General features: G+C 35.8%; 1 protein-coding gene across 2 annotated transcripts in view; it reads right to left on the bottom strand.

The window, feature by feature from the left end:
• LOC129238035 (FERM, ARHGEF and pleckstrin domain-containing protein 2) overlaps positions 1-16,180 on the bottom strand; it is a 114,889-nt gene that overhangs the window by 81,031 nt on the left and 17,678 nt on the right. For both annotated transcript variants that reach the window (XM_054873075.1, XM_054873084.1), the window contains one exon: positions 2,832-3,949. In XM_054873075.1, the coding sequence (XP_054729050.1) occupies positions 2,832-3,077 (246 nt within the window). In that variant the 5' untranslated portion in view covers positions 3,078-3,949. The remainder of the gene's footprint in view (positions 1-2,831; positions 3,950-16,180) is intronic.

Below are 16,180 nucleotides of genomic sequence, written 5' to 3'. Positions count from 1 at the left end.
ATGGATAGGCGTGTGCACTGCACAACGACGTTGCAAAAGTGGAGGTGAGTGTCTAAAACAGCCACCTCACCGAGGAATTGCCTATCCGCGAAATAACAAACAACCACACGGTGTAAGCCGCTTACCGCTTAGGCGTACACATAAAGAAAGCTACTTAAGCAGACTTTACTGGCAGAGGCCTGCATCTGGACTGCTACTTCCATTAGCAAATGCTGCATTATGCTTCAAAATAATTAAATTTAATTTGAATGTGATAAACAAATGTATATCCGAAATACTGGACAGGAGAAAATCTAAGATTTATGTTTAAAACTGCAATTAGTGGTGTCATTACCTGAGCCAATACCGTAACCATAGCAATCAGCTGTTCTGATCAAACAAAACATATGGGCATCACTGTAAACAATTATAGGTGCCGCACCATAACGCCATAACCATAACATCAGCCGTAGGTTAGGTTAGGTTAGGTTGAAGGGGTTGTCCTGTGGGACACACTCAGGCTCATAACCCATTGTGATGCCGCGTGGGGAGCTGTCCCTATTTCTCCTAAAACCAAAGTGTACTTTTCAAAAATTTTAGAATACCTCCTATTTCTGCAGATCTGAGATCTTCCAATTCATTAAAAAATTGTCTGCCTAGAATAGCAAATCTCCGTCTGGATAGAGCAGGACAATGGCACAGAAGGTGCAAGATTGTCTCTTGCTCTTCCTCACCAAGACAACTTCTACAGAAGTCATGTGCTTGCACATCCATCCTTTGGGCGAACCCACCTCTTAGGCAGTGCCCCGTTATGTCCGAAATCAGTGTGCTAAGACTGTGTTTATTTTGGTTTAGCAGATATTCTGCACGTTTAGCATAGAGAGTCGGCCACAGTTGACGGGCGATTTTGCAGGTGGCTTCATTACGCCATCTTTCGTTTGCTTCCCTTACGATTTCATCAGCCTTAAGTACGTTTTGAATTTTGGTTTCTACCCGCAACCGTAAGTAGCTGTGAAATGCTTTACATTCGTTTTGATATTTGCGATTTGTTTGAAAGTTTGAATATTAGAAATGAACAACGAAAAATTAACTGACTTAATGGACAATTGTCCGCATTTTTCTTGACAAAATGCAAATGTTGTCATTAGTTCTACTTCAATATCAGCTGTTTATGGTCACAGCATTAATAATCGACTAAAGCTGTAATGTTGCGGCTATAGTTATGGTTACGGCTATGGCGTTATGGCTACGGCACTACGAATTGCAGCTAAATGGCTCTCTTTAAAAATCATCCAAGCATTTAGAAAGTCTACAGCAGTATTTTAATGCAAGCAGTTGTTTTTCTCGCGCAGAAACGTGGATGACAACATCCGATGAAACGACGATTGGAGTGTTTGGGAGAAAGATTCTGTGCAAGATTTTTGGACCTTTGCAGGTTAGCAACGGCGAATATCGCAGGCGATGGAACGATGAGATGTATTAGCTTTACGATGATATAGAATTCGCTGCGAAAATACAAAAGGAAGGAAAAATTCTTATTTATGAAGAGGAAGAGTAATCGCAAGCAATAGAATCTACCAAACAGAAGGTTCTAAACTCTCGACCCCGGAATGCCGTTATCCGAGTACAATCACCACCCATTGCAGCCCAAGAGCATCAGCCACCTCGTGAGGCCCGCGTAACTTTGACTTAATTACAGTCTGGATATAGCAGGTTGACCTCCTACTCAATCCCGGACGTACTCAATATATGTCCAGCATGTGAAGGTACCCCGCACGGTAGTAACCATATATTCAAACGCCCTCTCAAATCCACTCACCTAATACCCCTCTCCCTCTACAGCAAACTTGTTGTACCGTTAGGCTGCTACAACAAAAACAAAAGCAACCAAACATAAGAAATTACATCCGCACACAAGCAACGAAACCATTGATCTTTTACGGTACAAGCTCCCGGACCGTGTTATCTCTCAAAGAGGTCATCACAATTGGCCACCGAGATCTTGTGATTTAACACCTTGTGACTTTTTTCTTTGGGGCCACTTGAAAGAGAAGGTCTACGCCAACACACCAATAGCCCAGGGTCGATTCAAGACCTCAAAGATGGAATTCGTGAGGTTATCGAGGGCATAGGGCAGTCACTTTGCAATTCGGTTATAGAAACTTTCATGAAAAGGATATTGTCCTGTATGCGTGGTCGTGGTGGTCATTTGCCTGATGTTATTTTCCACCATTAACGCCATACCTTCATCTTTATAATGAAATAAACATCCGATCATTTATACTAAAAAATAGCATTTTTCTTTGAATATCAAAATAACACCTCTTATTGGAAAACCCTTTATTAACAAGCCATTCACTGAATATTTAAGAAGAAGTAATTTCCCTTCTTCTTGTTTGTTTTGTTTATTTATTTTGTATTATTCCAACTCATGACGTCAGCCGGTTGCCAAAATCACATAATAGTATAAGTAGTGGTTTTCGGAAGACGCCACCTTCAGCTTCTGTTCAGCTGGGCTAGACAGGAAACTCTGGAAACGGTTTCATCGCGAAATGAGAAAATTGGGGTTCCCCTGAGAACCTGTCGTCTACTACATTGCAGTTAATGATTTACTACAACGCGTTTGCGTCGTGTGCACATTAGTAGCGCCGTTCACTTTTGAGGAGTAAACTCGTATTTTGTAATTTTCGTATTTCGTAATTTTCCGTATATATTCCGGGAATTTTTTGACCAAGGTTGTATAGTAGACATAAATATATTTAGAGAATTAAAGTTTTTTCACAACAATAGCCTTCGGCCTATTAGCATTCGGTAATCAAATATTAATTGAAATTAATTGCTTAATTAATTACCTGCACTTGAAACATAGTCACCGAATCGTCCAACATTTGGATGCGAACAGTTAGCTTCTTGCCACCGCGATGACGTGGTGTGGATGGTGTACCATCGACTCCAGATGGTGTGCTCAGCGAGTGAGTCATACGTCCGCCTGGCACTCCAATGCCAATATCCACACCACCGCCGCCAACACCAACACCAACACCACCTCCGCTCATACCGCCACCGCGCGTCGCTGTACCCATGTCGGCTAATGACATTTTATAGACCAAAATTTTTATAGTTTTTCAAACGTCGTTTTATTTTCGGATGTTTATGCTCCTCTTATGCAGGTGTACTTATTTTACGAAATATATTGAATAATTTTTTATGCTAGTTTTCTTTACAATACGCACTGGTAACGTTGCTTTTTGATTAATAAATTTTACTGCTTATGACTTTAGTTGTATGAATTAGGTTTGAATTGATCTAATTGAGTAGCATTAAATATACGATTATTATAGTTCCACTTATAGCTGGACAACGCCTTACTGTAATCACACAACAATTATAAACAAAACGAAATTTTTTGGGTCCCTATTGCTACTACTATTAATTTTAAAATATATCTGCTATTTTACAATCATTAGCCTACGTATTGCACCGTTTCGTCACATCAGGTTCGCTTTATTTACATTTTTGCTTTGCTTCATTGCTCGAATTCACTTGGCTTATTTCGGTATTGTTAATTTTTTTTTCTTCTTCGTTTTATATGTATTTTTTGCTTTTCTTCAATTTGGAATGAATGTGGGCGTCTTTCGTGTGCAATCAGAGTCGATTGGCTGGTTTTTAAGTCGTTCGATGAAAAACGTTTCGTATTTGTGCATTTGTATGATTCTTATGAGCATAAAGTTGGTATTTTGTTGCACAGTAACTTTTATTTGAACATTTATTCAATATACTCGTAGTAACACCAACTCTCATAATAATGTGTTCAAACAACTGTCTGTTTCCGTTGTTCATCCATTATCTGTTACATCATCTATTTACATAGTTTAGAATCACAATTTCTTTGGCGTTGCTATGCGACTCTGAAAGAATTTGTTGTTCATCATCGTTGCTTGAGCGGGTGGAATTTGGCGAAGTTTAAAATCTGCAAATATGAAAATACATAACAATTAATCACTGATCTGCATTGCTTAAAAAAAAAGAAATAATATTTTCAATTCGAGCACAATCCGACGCAAATTTGCAGCGTTACGTAGGAAGGATTCACTTTTCTAACTCGATTGCGTGCGATTACTTAAAATGCTTTCCATTCATTTTCTAAACGGACAATTTGATAAATAAATGTGAAAAATAATTAAGAGTTATTTACCCTTGAATTCAAGTTAAGAAATATGCAAGTTTAAGCGGCTCAAAATTTTCGTTGACATTTGATCATTTTTTTCTCCGACGATGTTTCGCATTTTCTCCGTATAAAAAAATGTGTGCGTTCGTTATATGGAGAAAACACACACGACCACCAGCAAAAAAAAAAAATACCAGTCTAACGGTTAGACGCGATAGAAGTGAAACCTTCCGTAAAACAAACTGAGAGAGAATAAGACGAAAGCAGCATTAGGAGCGGGATAACTATAGGTTCATTATAATATTGCTATAAAGTTCATATTTTATTTTCTTCATTTTATTATTATTCATCCTCAATGTTTTCAATTTCAACAAATGATACGAGTGGCTTATGATAGATAAAATATGATACAAATGCTTTGGTTTCGATGTTGTCAACATATCTTTGAAATACCGCGTCAATGGTTGTTTTTGATCGTGTTGTCGATTCAGTGCGATTGTTACACATTTTTAAATTGAATGTTGTATTGAGAACGTCAATTAAAGGAACCGCTGTGTCCAATGCAAAATTTACGTTAAAATCGCCACTTAAAATCATTGGAACTTTATTGTAATCTTTTCTAGGTATCCGCGATACTTCTGGTGTATACTTTATTAAATTTTCGTGAATGAATTCCGTGATGCTATTTATTGATTTTTTTTTCTGTCGATACTCACGACACTTTTCTGTATTATTTTTCGGCATAATTGCGGCAAATATTTAAAAATGAAAATATTTACGAATACAAAAATACACACGCGGTTGCTATTATGAGCGTCCCCAGCAAAACCTGCGTGACCGAAACTCTAACACAATTACATTTTTTTGAATGTTACAAACACATATGCACGCAGGTTTTGCTGGGGCGTGACCGAAACTCTAACACAATTACACATATGCACTCGTATTTGTTTGAAAATCGACTTTTTTTTTGGTTCTCCGTCACCTTTGGAAAATGTGTAAACAGTAAGCAAACTTTATTCATATATTTTTCCTCATTTTTGCATCAGTAAAATTAAACAAACGCCGTAGCCGAATGGGTTGGTGCGTGACTACTATTCAGAATTCACAGAGAGAACGTCAGTTCGAATCTCGGTGAAAACACCAAAATTAAGGAAAACTATTTTTCTAATAGCGCTCACCCCTCAGCAGGCAATGGCAAAACACCGAGTGTATTTCTGCCATGAAAAAAAGCTCCTCATAAACATATCATAAAATAAAATAAAATAACTGTATAAAAAATTTTTTTTTCTTGTGATTCGAACCAAGAATTTTGGATCGGAAGTTCACATTGCTAGCCGCTCGGCTATCGCGCCATGCTGTCGGCGCTGGCCTAAAAGTTATTTAGTTCGTCGCTACGTTTATATGTAATATTCGTAGCCAAGAGTGTCGCTTTTTTCGTTTCACTTTTTCTCAAATCACTCTCAACGATTCTAAAGAAGTTTTCACTTCAAAAAATTGTCAAAAATCAATGCGATTTTTGAGCCACTTACATTTTAAAGGGTGATCAATTTAGAGGTATCGGATTTTAAATTGAAATAAAACAACGAAATTCAAATTAATGGGGCAATCTCTATTATTTTATGACTTGGTGCGTGACTACCATTCGGAATTCAGGGAGAACGTAGGTTCGAATCTCGGTGAAACACTAAAATTGAGAAAAACATTTTTCTAATAGCGGTCGCCCCTCGGCAGGCAATGGCAAACCTCCGAGTGTATTTCTGCCATGAAAAGCTCCTCATAAAAAATATTTGCCGTTCGAAGTCGGCTTGAAACTGTAGGTCCCTCGATTTGTGGAACAACATCAAGACGCACGCCACAAATAGGAGGAAGAACTCGGCCACAAATAAAAGTCCAAAGGTATGATATTGCACGATCTTGGCGGCCAATCCACTTGACCGAGACGAGAGGTGAATTGCTCACAGAAAGGACAACACAGTAAACCCATTATTTCACGAGCTATATGGCAAGTAGCGCCGCCTTGTTGGAACGATGGAATCTCCATGTACAGGCTTCAATTTACGGCATCAAAAAGTCGTTGGTCGATTATCATGGCGCGTTAGCGTTCGCCATTCACTGTTACAGTAGCGCCGGCTTCGTCTTTGACGAAATATGGGCCGATGATTTCTCTAGCCTATAGGTCGCACCAAACGGTCGTTATCAATGGATGTAATAGCTGTTCTTGAATGGTTTCGCGCTGCTGTTCAGCCTAACGGCAATTTTGCTCATTGAGGTAGCCATTTAGCCAAAAATGGACCTCATCGCTGTACCCCATAAGTTGGCCTGAGCGCGAGATGAACACTTTTCACAGAGCGTCGATTTTCGTAATACAGTTGTACGATTTGTAAACGTTGTTGTTGGGCATAAGTCGGGTACTTTTTCCCCCGGGCCCGGAGTTTTCAGAGTAAATAATACTTCTACCAGAGTCCCGTCACAGACTTTTTTTTGTGTCACCATATCGAATGTTATGACCACGATTACGAAGAATAATAATAATATGGTGATACAAAAGGAATGTTGTATGCCTCCGTTCGACTTGTTGGATGCCATCACAGCTAAAAACTTAGATACTCTGTTCCCGAACATCTGCATTGCTTTGCGAATATTCTGCGCTTTATCAAGGATCAAAGACTACCATCGTTCTTGTTCAACTCAGAGTCGAGTAACAGGATTGGCAACTTTGTACTTGGAATCTGAGTTAGCAAGGAAACTCGACTTCGATGAAATTATAAGAGCTTTTGCCTCAGCTAAAGCAAGAAAAGCAAAATTCTAAGCATCGTGGCAGTCATTTTCAAATATTTGTAAGGCTCACAAAATGAATAAAAAATTTTAACTTTTTTCAGCTGCGTTTTTTATTTTAGATCTGCTAAAGAGTTTTCTAAAATTCATTTTAATCAATATTTCATAATTAATTCTATCAAAAATTTTATCAATGAGTTTTTCAATGTTTAAATGTTATATCACTATAACATAATACGCATTTTGATAAATAAAAAAAATTTGAAGGGGCCCGCATCTCAAGTTTCCCCCGCGGCCCGAATACTCTCTCCACGGCCCTGATTATGGGCATACGGCATAACGGGGGATTGATTACTTGCCTAAAATAAACGCACAGCCCTTCGCAAATTTTATTATTATTATATATATATATAATTATTTTTTGAAAAAGTTTTCAAAAGGCGTTTCAGAGTCCGAGAAAGTACAAGGCCAACTTTAAACGCATTTTTCTCAAAATGGTGTTTTCAAAGTCGGTGTCCAACATTACTCGAAAACGTCTTAGTCGATTAGTCTCAAATTTTAATAGGAGCTTCTTAAATATATTTTTAAGTAATAAATCGAAGATTTTTTCTCACCGATATTTTTTTATAAGCAATTTAAGGCCAAAATTTCGGTAAAAAATCGATTTTTGTTTTTGAGAAACCGCCATTTTGTCAAAAAAATTTATTTGGCTTATTCCTTCGATTAATTATTAGATTTAACATTACTTTAACGAAATCTGTTTGGTTTTTTAATTTCAGAGGATCCAGTTCAGAGATAAAGTGGTCACCGCAAAACGTCTTTTTCGAGAGGAGTTCCCTCAGATCAGCTGTAGCTCCTTTCAAATAAATATTTTTACTAATACTAAGTGTTAAAATACAGTTAAAAGATAACATAATATGCGTACAAATTTTTAGATCAATAAATTTAAAAGTGTTCTCAGAAAAAGTCTGGATAATGCGCTTTTTCGGCCTTCTAACTCTATATAACCCCTTAAGCAAGGTCCTACATCAGTCGAAATTCATTGCTACTCACTTAAAGTTTGACACAGAAATCTATGATTCAAAGATGTAGTAAAAACTCAGCGATTTATGTGCCCATAAGTTGCTCTACTTCCATCTTAGATATTATAGCACATTTTACCGCTATTTCTAATTAGTTACTTATGCAGCTATCTGGGTTAGATAAACACCAACGGTCCATACTGCAAATGCTACTTTCCCTCCTTCGTCTGTTTCTTCAATTTTATGAATGCCAGCCAAATTTGGTTGAACAATACTAATATGCAGTCTAATATCAAATGAAGTAAGTAGAAATAAATAGTAATTCCTAGGAATAAGTGATCTCTGTATGGAAGTGTGTATGTATGTATATGTACTTGAAACTAGTCTGAGAATTGGAAATCGGGACAACAACAGCGATCAACGGAAATTGCAGAGCCAAATGATATGATTCTTTTGCCCCTATCTAGAAAAGAGTTTCAAGTTCCTGCCATTTTCACAAAGCTGCTTCGCAAGTGAATATACATATATGTGCATATACATACATACATATATAAAATATTACAGGAATGTGAACCATCACCAGTTTGACTACATCGTCAAGCAGCGCCTTCCATCTTGGGAGTCAGCGCTAGTTGACAGTATGGCTCATCATGATGAGAATGTTTTTGGCATATTCACCAGCGATAAGTACAAAAAATTAAAAAACCAAATCCTCATGCGCCTGTTAAGAGTTTGCGAAAGGGTGAAACTCAGCAGTCACATCACATTTGTGCTTATTAATAGAATTTAGTACACAAAAAAACAGCAGCAATTTTTTTTTATTTATGCACTTCTTTATATAACCCACACAAAGATATGTGCACACACAAGTTGTATCCACATCATATATGTATGTATGTATATGATTGGTTTTATGAGGTTCCAACGTTTCACACAGTGCATAAACTATGGCGTGGCAGTTGCGCGGGCTGTGCTGCCCATGTTGCATACCACATGCAACTGCAAGTGTTGAAACAGATTCAACTTGTGCCACACTCACGTCTTATTTATATGGCACAGCCACATACATACATACATACATACATATGTTTTTTCATTTTTCCTCAAACGAACTCCACAGAAAAAAAACAAAAACATATCAATAAAATTTAAAAAGGCGAGAGAAAAAATTAAGAATAACAAATCATATTTCAAAGAAAAGACAGCAATGTGCCAACCAGAAGCAAAATAATACTTCTAAAGACTTTCCGCACCAAACACTCGGGCATAGAACTCAAGATGTTCCGCATGTACTTACATACATACATACTCGTGCATCCCTATGTAAATAATAAATCACATATGTGTTCATATACACCTGTGTTCACAATAATAGCAGCGCGAAATATTGCAAAGTTTTGAATTTTTATTTTTTTATAAATATTTAGCTCATACAGCAACAAAAAAACCCAACACTCAAGTTGCAAACTTTGTATGAAATTAAAAAAAAAAAATTTAATTCCAAACAACAAAATTATAACTCAAGTTTCGTATTGAAATTTTCAACAAAATTTCAAAATTGTTTTTAATAAAAATTCTTATCAAATTTGGCTCATACAACAAAACCCTTATGACTGATAGTTGCAATTTTTGTAAATTAACAAATTTTCAAAAAATATTTAAACTTTTTTTTATAAAAATTTTGCTCATACAACAACAAAAACCATATGTGGTATGTAACTCAAACTTTCTATGAAATTTAAAAAAAAAATCAACAAAATTTCAAGCTTTTTTTTATAAAAATTTAGCTCATACTACAACAAAAACCATATAAACTAAAATTGTAACTTAAATAAAAAATGTTAATCAGTTTTCAACAAAAATTCCTACTCTTCTCTAAATTCTCTTTGGAACTTTGTATGAAATGTAAAACAAATTTTCAAAAAATAATTTTAATTAAAAAAAAATAATTAAAACAAATTATCAAATTTCCAAAAAACAATTAAACTTTTTTTTATAAAAATTTAGCTCATACTACACCAAATGCCATATAACTCAAACTTTGTATAAAATAAAAAAAATTAACAAATTTTCAAAGAAAATTCCAACTCTTCTTTAAATTTTTTTTATAAAAAGCTAGTTCATGCTACAACAAACGCCTTATGGCTCAAAGTTTCAAACTTTGTATTAAATTTTTAAACAAATTTTCAAAAAAATTTGGAACTTGTTTTTATAAAAATTTAAAACAAATTAACAAATTTTCAAAAAATATTTAAACTTTCTTTTATACAAATTTAGCTCATACCACAACAAAAATCATATAACTCAAACTTTGTATGAAATAAAAATAAAAAAAAAAACAAATTTTCAACAAAAAGTCCAACTCTTCTTTAAATTTTTTTATAAAAACTAGTTCATACTACAACAAACGCCTTATGACTCAAAGTTTCAAACTTTGTACGAAATTTAAAAAAAAATTTCAAAAAACATGTTAACTTTTTTTTACAAAAATTTAAAACAAATTAAGAAATTTTCAAAAAATTTTGAACTTTTTTATATAAAAATTTAGTTCGTACAACAACAAACACCATATAACACAAAGTTTCAAATTTTGTTTGAAATTTAAAAAAAATCAACAAATTTTCAATTCGAATTTTTAGGAAAATTCCGGGTATGCAGTTTTGTATCCATTCAGTTTTGGTATAGATTGGAGCCACTTTAAAGCAGACTAAAACTCGCGTTGATGTTTGAAATTTTTTTTTTTTTTTAACGGTGTTACGCATTTTCTTCCATATAACGAATGCTCCAATTTTTTCTATATGGAGAAAACGCATAACACCGCCAAAGACCTTTAGATAAGAATTAGCTTAAATAAACTCGGAGTGTGATTGATTTTTTTCTTTTCATTTTATTTATTAAACATTTGTAAGACCGCACTTGAGACAGCCGGGCATTTGTATTCTCTGCTTTGGATATCCTTCTTTGAATGTCAGACGTTGTCCACCGTCGGAGGTCAAGATGCTGCAGAGATACTCAAATTCGCTTAAGTCATCCACTATTTCGAATAAAAAATCGGATCAAGAGAATTGGCAGCATTGAAAACCTGAGTTATACCGCTAGCGGTGAGTTGTTGTTTTCGCATGCGAATTTTTCGTCAAGCGGCAGAATCCAGAGATAGCGAGTAGAGAAAAGCCGAATCGAAGGTGCATAATCTAGCAATTCTTTCGCTAAATTACCTGAGGGTATTTTACAACAATCCGCACTGAAATGCGCATCCAAGAATTTAACCGGTAATTGAAAGAAATTAAAAAAATTACATGAGAAGAAGACTCATACAGTAAGGTGTTAATATTGAGGCAAATAGATGCAAACATTTTGATACTAATACCAAGACATGACGGAGTCATAGTTACTTTTTATGGACATCAACTTAAATTTAATAACCGATTTTGAATCAGTAGCGCACTGTATGCAGATTTATTAAAACATTCAGATAATAAAAATAATTATTTTTGTTCTTGTGTGTAAACATTTTCTTAATTTTGGTTTGCTTTATTGTATTGCACACTCAATTATCGAGAACAGTTTGTTTACTTTAGTCCTCTTTCGTTTGCTGTGCGAAGCCATACCGACCATAAAGTTCATGAACCGAAAATAAAATGTTTATGAACTGTATCCAATATTCCTTTGTTTAACTAATGGCTGAGCGGAATGGAGTGAGCTCCAGTCCACAAATAAAATGTTATTGTTTTTTTTTTTTGTTTTTTGGTTTTAAAGATTTGTTTTTATTCAGTTTGAATCAACAAGGCAATCTTTGACAAAAATGTTCGATAGACTCACTTTTTGAGATAATTTAAAAGTGCCTTTGTTGTATGCACTGGTGTTATAATTCTACGCTCCGTCTATTTTTAAATACTATTTGTCAGCTAAATTCTAACGTTAGGATAGGATAAATTGCTGCCCACGCGAGAGGCCCCACTTAGTCAAAGAATCAAAATTCGTCCCTTGCGATGGCATACAGAGGAAAAACAGTGGGAAAAGAATCAAACAGGGGAAAAACGAAAGCAGGGGCTTCGGATTGGAGGATGACGAATTACATTTGTATTAACCGTTTCCAGCTACTGATGCAATTCACCAGCTGTGTGATATTTTAACCTCTTATATGACCTGAATCTTAGCCCGACGAGAGCATGGCAACCGAGAAAAAGGTGCTGAGATGATACCACTTCATCCTCCAGACAGCGTCTGCAGAGAGGACTTGAAGCAACCCCAAATCTAACTACATATACATATACCTAACAGACCAAGCCCGAGAGCTGCAGCTATGTTAGCCTTAGAAGTTCACTCGAGAGCAACCAATCTATCAGAAGAAGTTCGGGACTTTTGAAGTTTTCGCACTAACCCAGCGCACGCTGAGTTGACGCGAGGTTCATCTTTCCAGAAGTAGACTACAGACTCTCAAGAGAAATCCAATCCTCTCATTTCGCGGTGAAACCTTGTAAATTAAGGCAAAATTTCTCTGCAAGCCAACTAAGATCACGTTCTAAGTCAACTAATTTCAGTTCTGTTTTTGTTTTCTTTTTGTTGGGTTTCCGCCTCGTCTGGCCAAGCGTAGATCATAAACTACAATGGATCCATAAACAATGTTCAAGTCCTCTGATGGTTAAGTTACGGTTATTGATCAACTTTTCTTTCACTTGATTGTTGATTTCATAAGTTTTCGATGTCGACATCCTACCGATTCATTCGTTCGTCATCCTCAATGGACTTTCGATCTCTTCTGAAGCGTTCATGCCATTCATAAAGGGCTGCTTTCTTCAGAATTTCCCAACATGTCTAAGGTTTTCACTTCATTGAATCCGTTTTTAACGCAAAATTTAACACAACCTCGTTAGTGCAAGTTCAAATCCATTTTTGAAACTGTAAAAGTCGAAAACACGTGCAGAAGAAGGCGTAACTACGTAATTTCAAGCAATGGCGAGAAAATTTTGGTAGAAATGTTAATCACAACAAAAAACAGAACTCAAATCAGTTGACTTTTAATAATTTTTGAACCTTGTGGCTCGGTTGACTCTGGGAAAGTATCCCTCTTAGGACTTCTTATGGAGAGGGAAACAGAATTTTGCTAGACAAAATGCAAACTTATGCAGCAGCTCTTGGGGTATTCGAGAGAAAGATTCTTCGTCGGTCCTCTTCGTGTTGGCGATAACTACTACCGCCGAATGAACCACGAGCTGTATGAGCTTTACCACGATGTGGACATAGTGAAGCGCATCAATATTCAGCGCTTGCGCTAGCTGGGCCACGTCGAGCGTATGGATGCGGAAGCACCAACAAAGAAGGTGTTCCGATGGCAAGTTACAGGGCAACGACGTAGGGGAAGTCCATGGCTCCGATGGAAGGATCAAGTCGAGGAAACCCTATCATCGCTTGGTGTAAAAAATTGGAGAAGGCGCGCGCAAGGGAGAGATGCCTGTCGAGACACGAGACATGTTACAGCCGGCCGTAATCCGGTAACGGGTTGTAAATCTTGATCAGGCTGCATAAGTAAGCAAATGCACCGAAATCGCAACTTGCTGCTGACTTAAAGTTGAGAAAAAAGTTAACGCCACTCGCTTAAATATTGAGTTCTAATTTTTCAATAAATTTAAATTCAGAATACAGAAAAATGTATTAAATTAATTTAAAGTCCACTTGAAATTAGCAAAACTAATATAGTTGAAAAGTAGGAAAGTAAAAATAAAAGAATGTAAATTTTTAAAGGAAATTAATTTCTTATAATATAGAATCTTCCTCAACAGCAATACATTTACTCCAATGATCCTTCAACTATTTTTACCATTTCTGTAATGATGTTGCGGAGGCTTTGTAAAATTCCACCGCTTTCCGTTACATTTTTGTTGAATGGTTAACGAATGCGGTACAAATTTTCCCAACAGCTTTTCCATATCTATATACATATACATATATAAAAATGAATTGCTGTTCGTTAGTCTCGCTAAAACTCGAGAACGGCTGAACGGATTTATCTTATCTTGGTCTTGAATTATTCGTGGAGGTCTAGGGAAGGTTTAAAAGGTGAGAAAAATTCGAATAAAGATATAGGTCAAAACGTGGACCCGGGTAACCTTCGGACGTGTATGTACAATATGAGTATGAAATGGAAGCTGTTGGTGAATGCTTTAGTCCAGAGTATTTTTCATGCCGCTCCGTGACTAGGGTCTCGAGATAGAGACCAAAACGTGGACCCTAGAATGTGTTTGTACAATATGGATATCAAATTGAAGCTGTTGGTGAATGCTTTAGTACAGAGTATTTTTCATGCCGCTCCGTGACTGGGGTCTCGAGATATAGGTCAAAACGTGGACCCGGGTAACCTTTGGTTGTGTATGTACAATATGGGTATCAAATGAAAGCTGTTGATGAGTGCTTTAATACGGGGTAATTTTCATACCTATTGATGACTAGGGTCTCGAAATATATGCCAAAACGTGGACCCGCCGTGTCTTTAAACCGAATTAAACCAAACTTACACACATTGTTAAGGAGGTATTGAAGATGGTTTCCGTATAGTTTGGATACCTATTGGTAGATAGGGTCTCGAGATATAGGTCAAAACGTGGACCCGGGTAACCTTCGGATGTGTATGTACAATATGGGTATCAAATGGAAGCTGTTGGTGAATGCTTTAGTTCAGAGTATTTCCATCCGCTCCGTGACTAGGGTCTCGAGATAGAGACCAAAACGTGGACCCTAGAATGTGTTTGTACAATATGGATATCAAATAAAAGCTATGGATAAGTGCTTTAATACGGGTTAATTTTCATACCTATTGATGACTAGGGTCTCGAAATATATGCCAAAACGTGGACCCGCCGTGTCTTTGCACCGAATTACAACCACGGGTACAGCGTTCTTTTGATCCAGCCATAATGTCGCTTACTTTTTTAACGCTTGGGGCGGAACTGAACTGTCAAATTGACAGTGTGAGTTACAATGTGTCAATATTTCTTTCTGATTTGGATGCCATAAGGAAAAAACGTAAGTGCAATATGTAAAAATTGTTTGTGAATTTTTTTGGAGCGGATTTTGGAACAGTGAATAACTTCCTACGAAATTTGAGAATTTAATGTGAAATCCGAATGAAATTATGTGTGAATGAAATTTTTTTTGTTTTTTTTTTTTGAAAAATATAAATGGATAATGGTTAAAAAAGCTCCAATGCTTAATAAAACATATAAATTGAAACGAAAAATGCATGGATGATCAGGAAAAAAGACGATTGTTTCTTAGTTATTCATATGCGATGATTTGAAATTTAAAAACAATCTTCTTTTTTCCTGATTTTCAATTTATATTTTATATATATAATATTTTATATTTACTCAAAAACAAATAGAAAAACAAAAAATATTGTTTATGCCAAAGCGCTTGAATAAAGATTAAAGAAATAAATAATATGAAAACCATATCTTTTCTGTTCTAAACCATATCTATTCTATTTTAGTGTGCCCAGCGAAGTGGGCCGGGCTTGCTAGTATAATACAATTCTTCATGCAAAATAGTGGAGCACTCGTTCATCTGAGATGCCTATGTTATCAGCAAATTCACACTTAGTCGAACTTGGATCTTCACAAACGTCACAATCATTTCTGGTGTTGCATTTATTGAACGTTCATTGCATGGTTCATCTTCAACTCACGCCTGAGCGGCCACATTTCTAAAACACATCAAAGTACAGTGGTGAACATAAATAAGTGCACATATTTTTTAATGTTTGCAATATTTTTTGAGTTAAGATTTTTATTATTTGTTTTTGTTTTTTAATATTTTTCATTGTTTAACCAAATTTAAGTTTAATTTATTTAAACTTTCAAACTTTATTTAAAGTGTAAAAAAAATTCAACAAATTTTCATCTAAATTTTGAACATTTCCATCCTTTACTGCATGAATTAATAAAATGTTGAAAAAAAAATTGTTTCACGCTGAAAATGGCTTTATTTAATTATCAATAAGATATATTAAAAGAAAAATAATAAAACAGTTGTATATTTTGTTTTTGTTTTACGGAAGCAAATATAAAAACTTAGATGGATTGGAGGACATATACAGGGTTGCTCATATTCGACGGACCCATCTGGCAACCCTGTATCTTTTGACAGAGACGTCAGATCGCTTAATGACATACCGCGTTGGAATCGTCAGTTCAAGCAGATTTTTACCATGGAACAGTAGGTACACGCCACGCGAGCG

The sequence above is a fragment of the Anastrepha obliqua genome, chromosome 1 (assembly GCF_027943255.1).
Source record: "Anastrepha obliqua isolate idAnaObli1 chromosome 1, idAnaObli1_1.0, whole genome shotgun sequence".
Lineage (NCBI taxonomy): Eukaryota > Metazoa > Arthropoda > Insecta > Diptera > Tephritidae > Anastrepha > Anastrepha obliqua.
The sequence above is the reverse complement of the archived record's forward strand: the minus strand, read 5'-3'. Positions and strand labels throughout refer to the sequence as shown.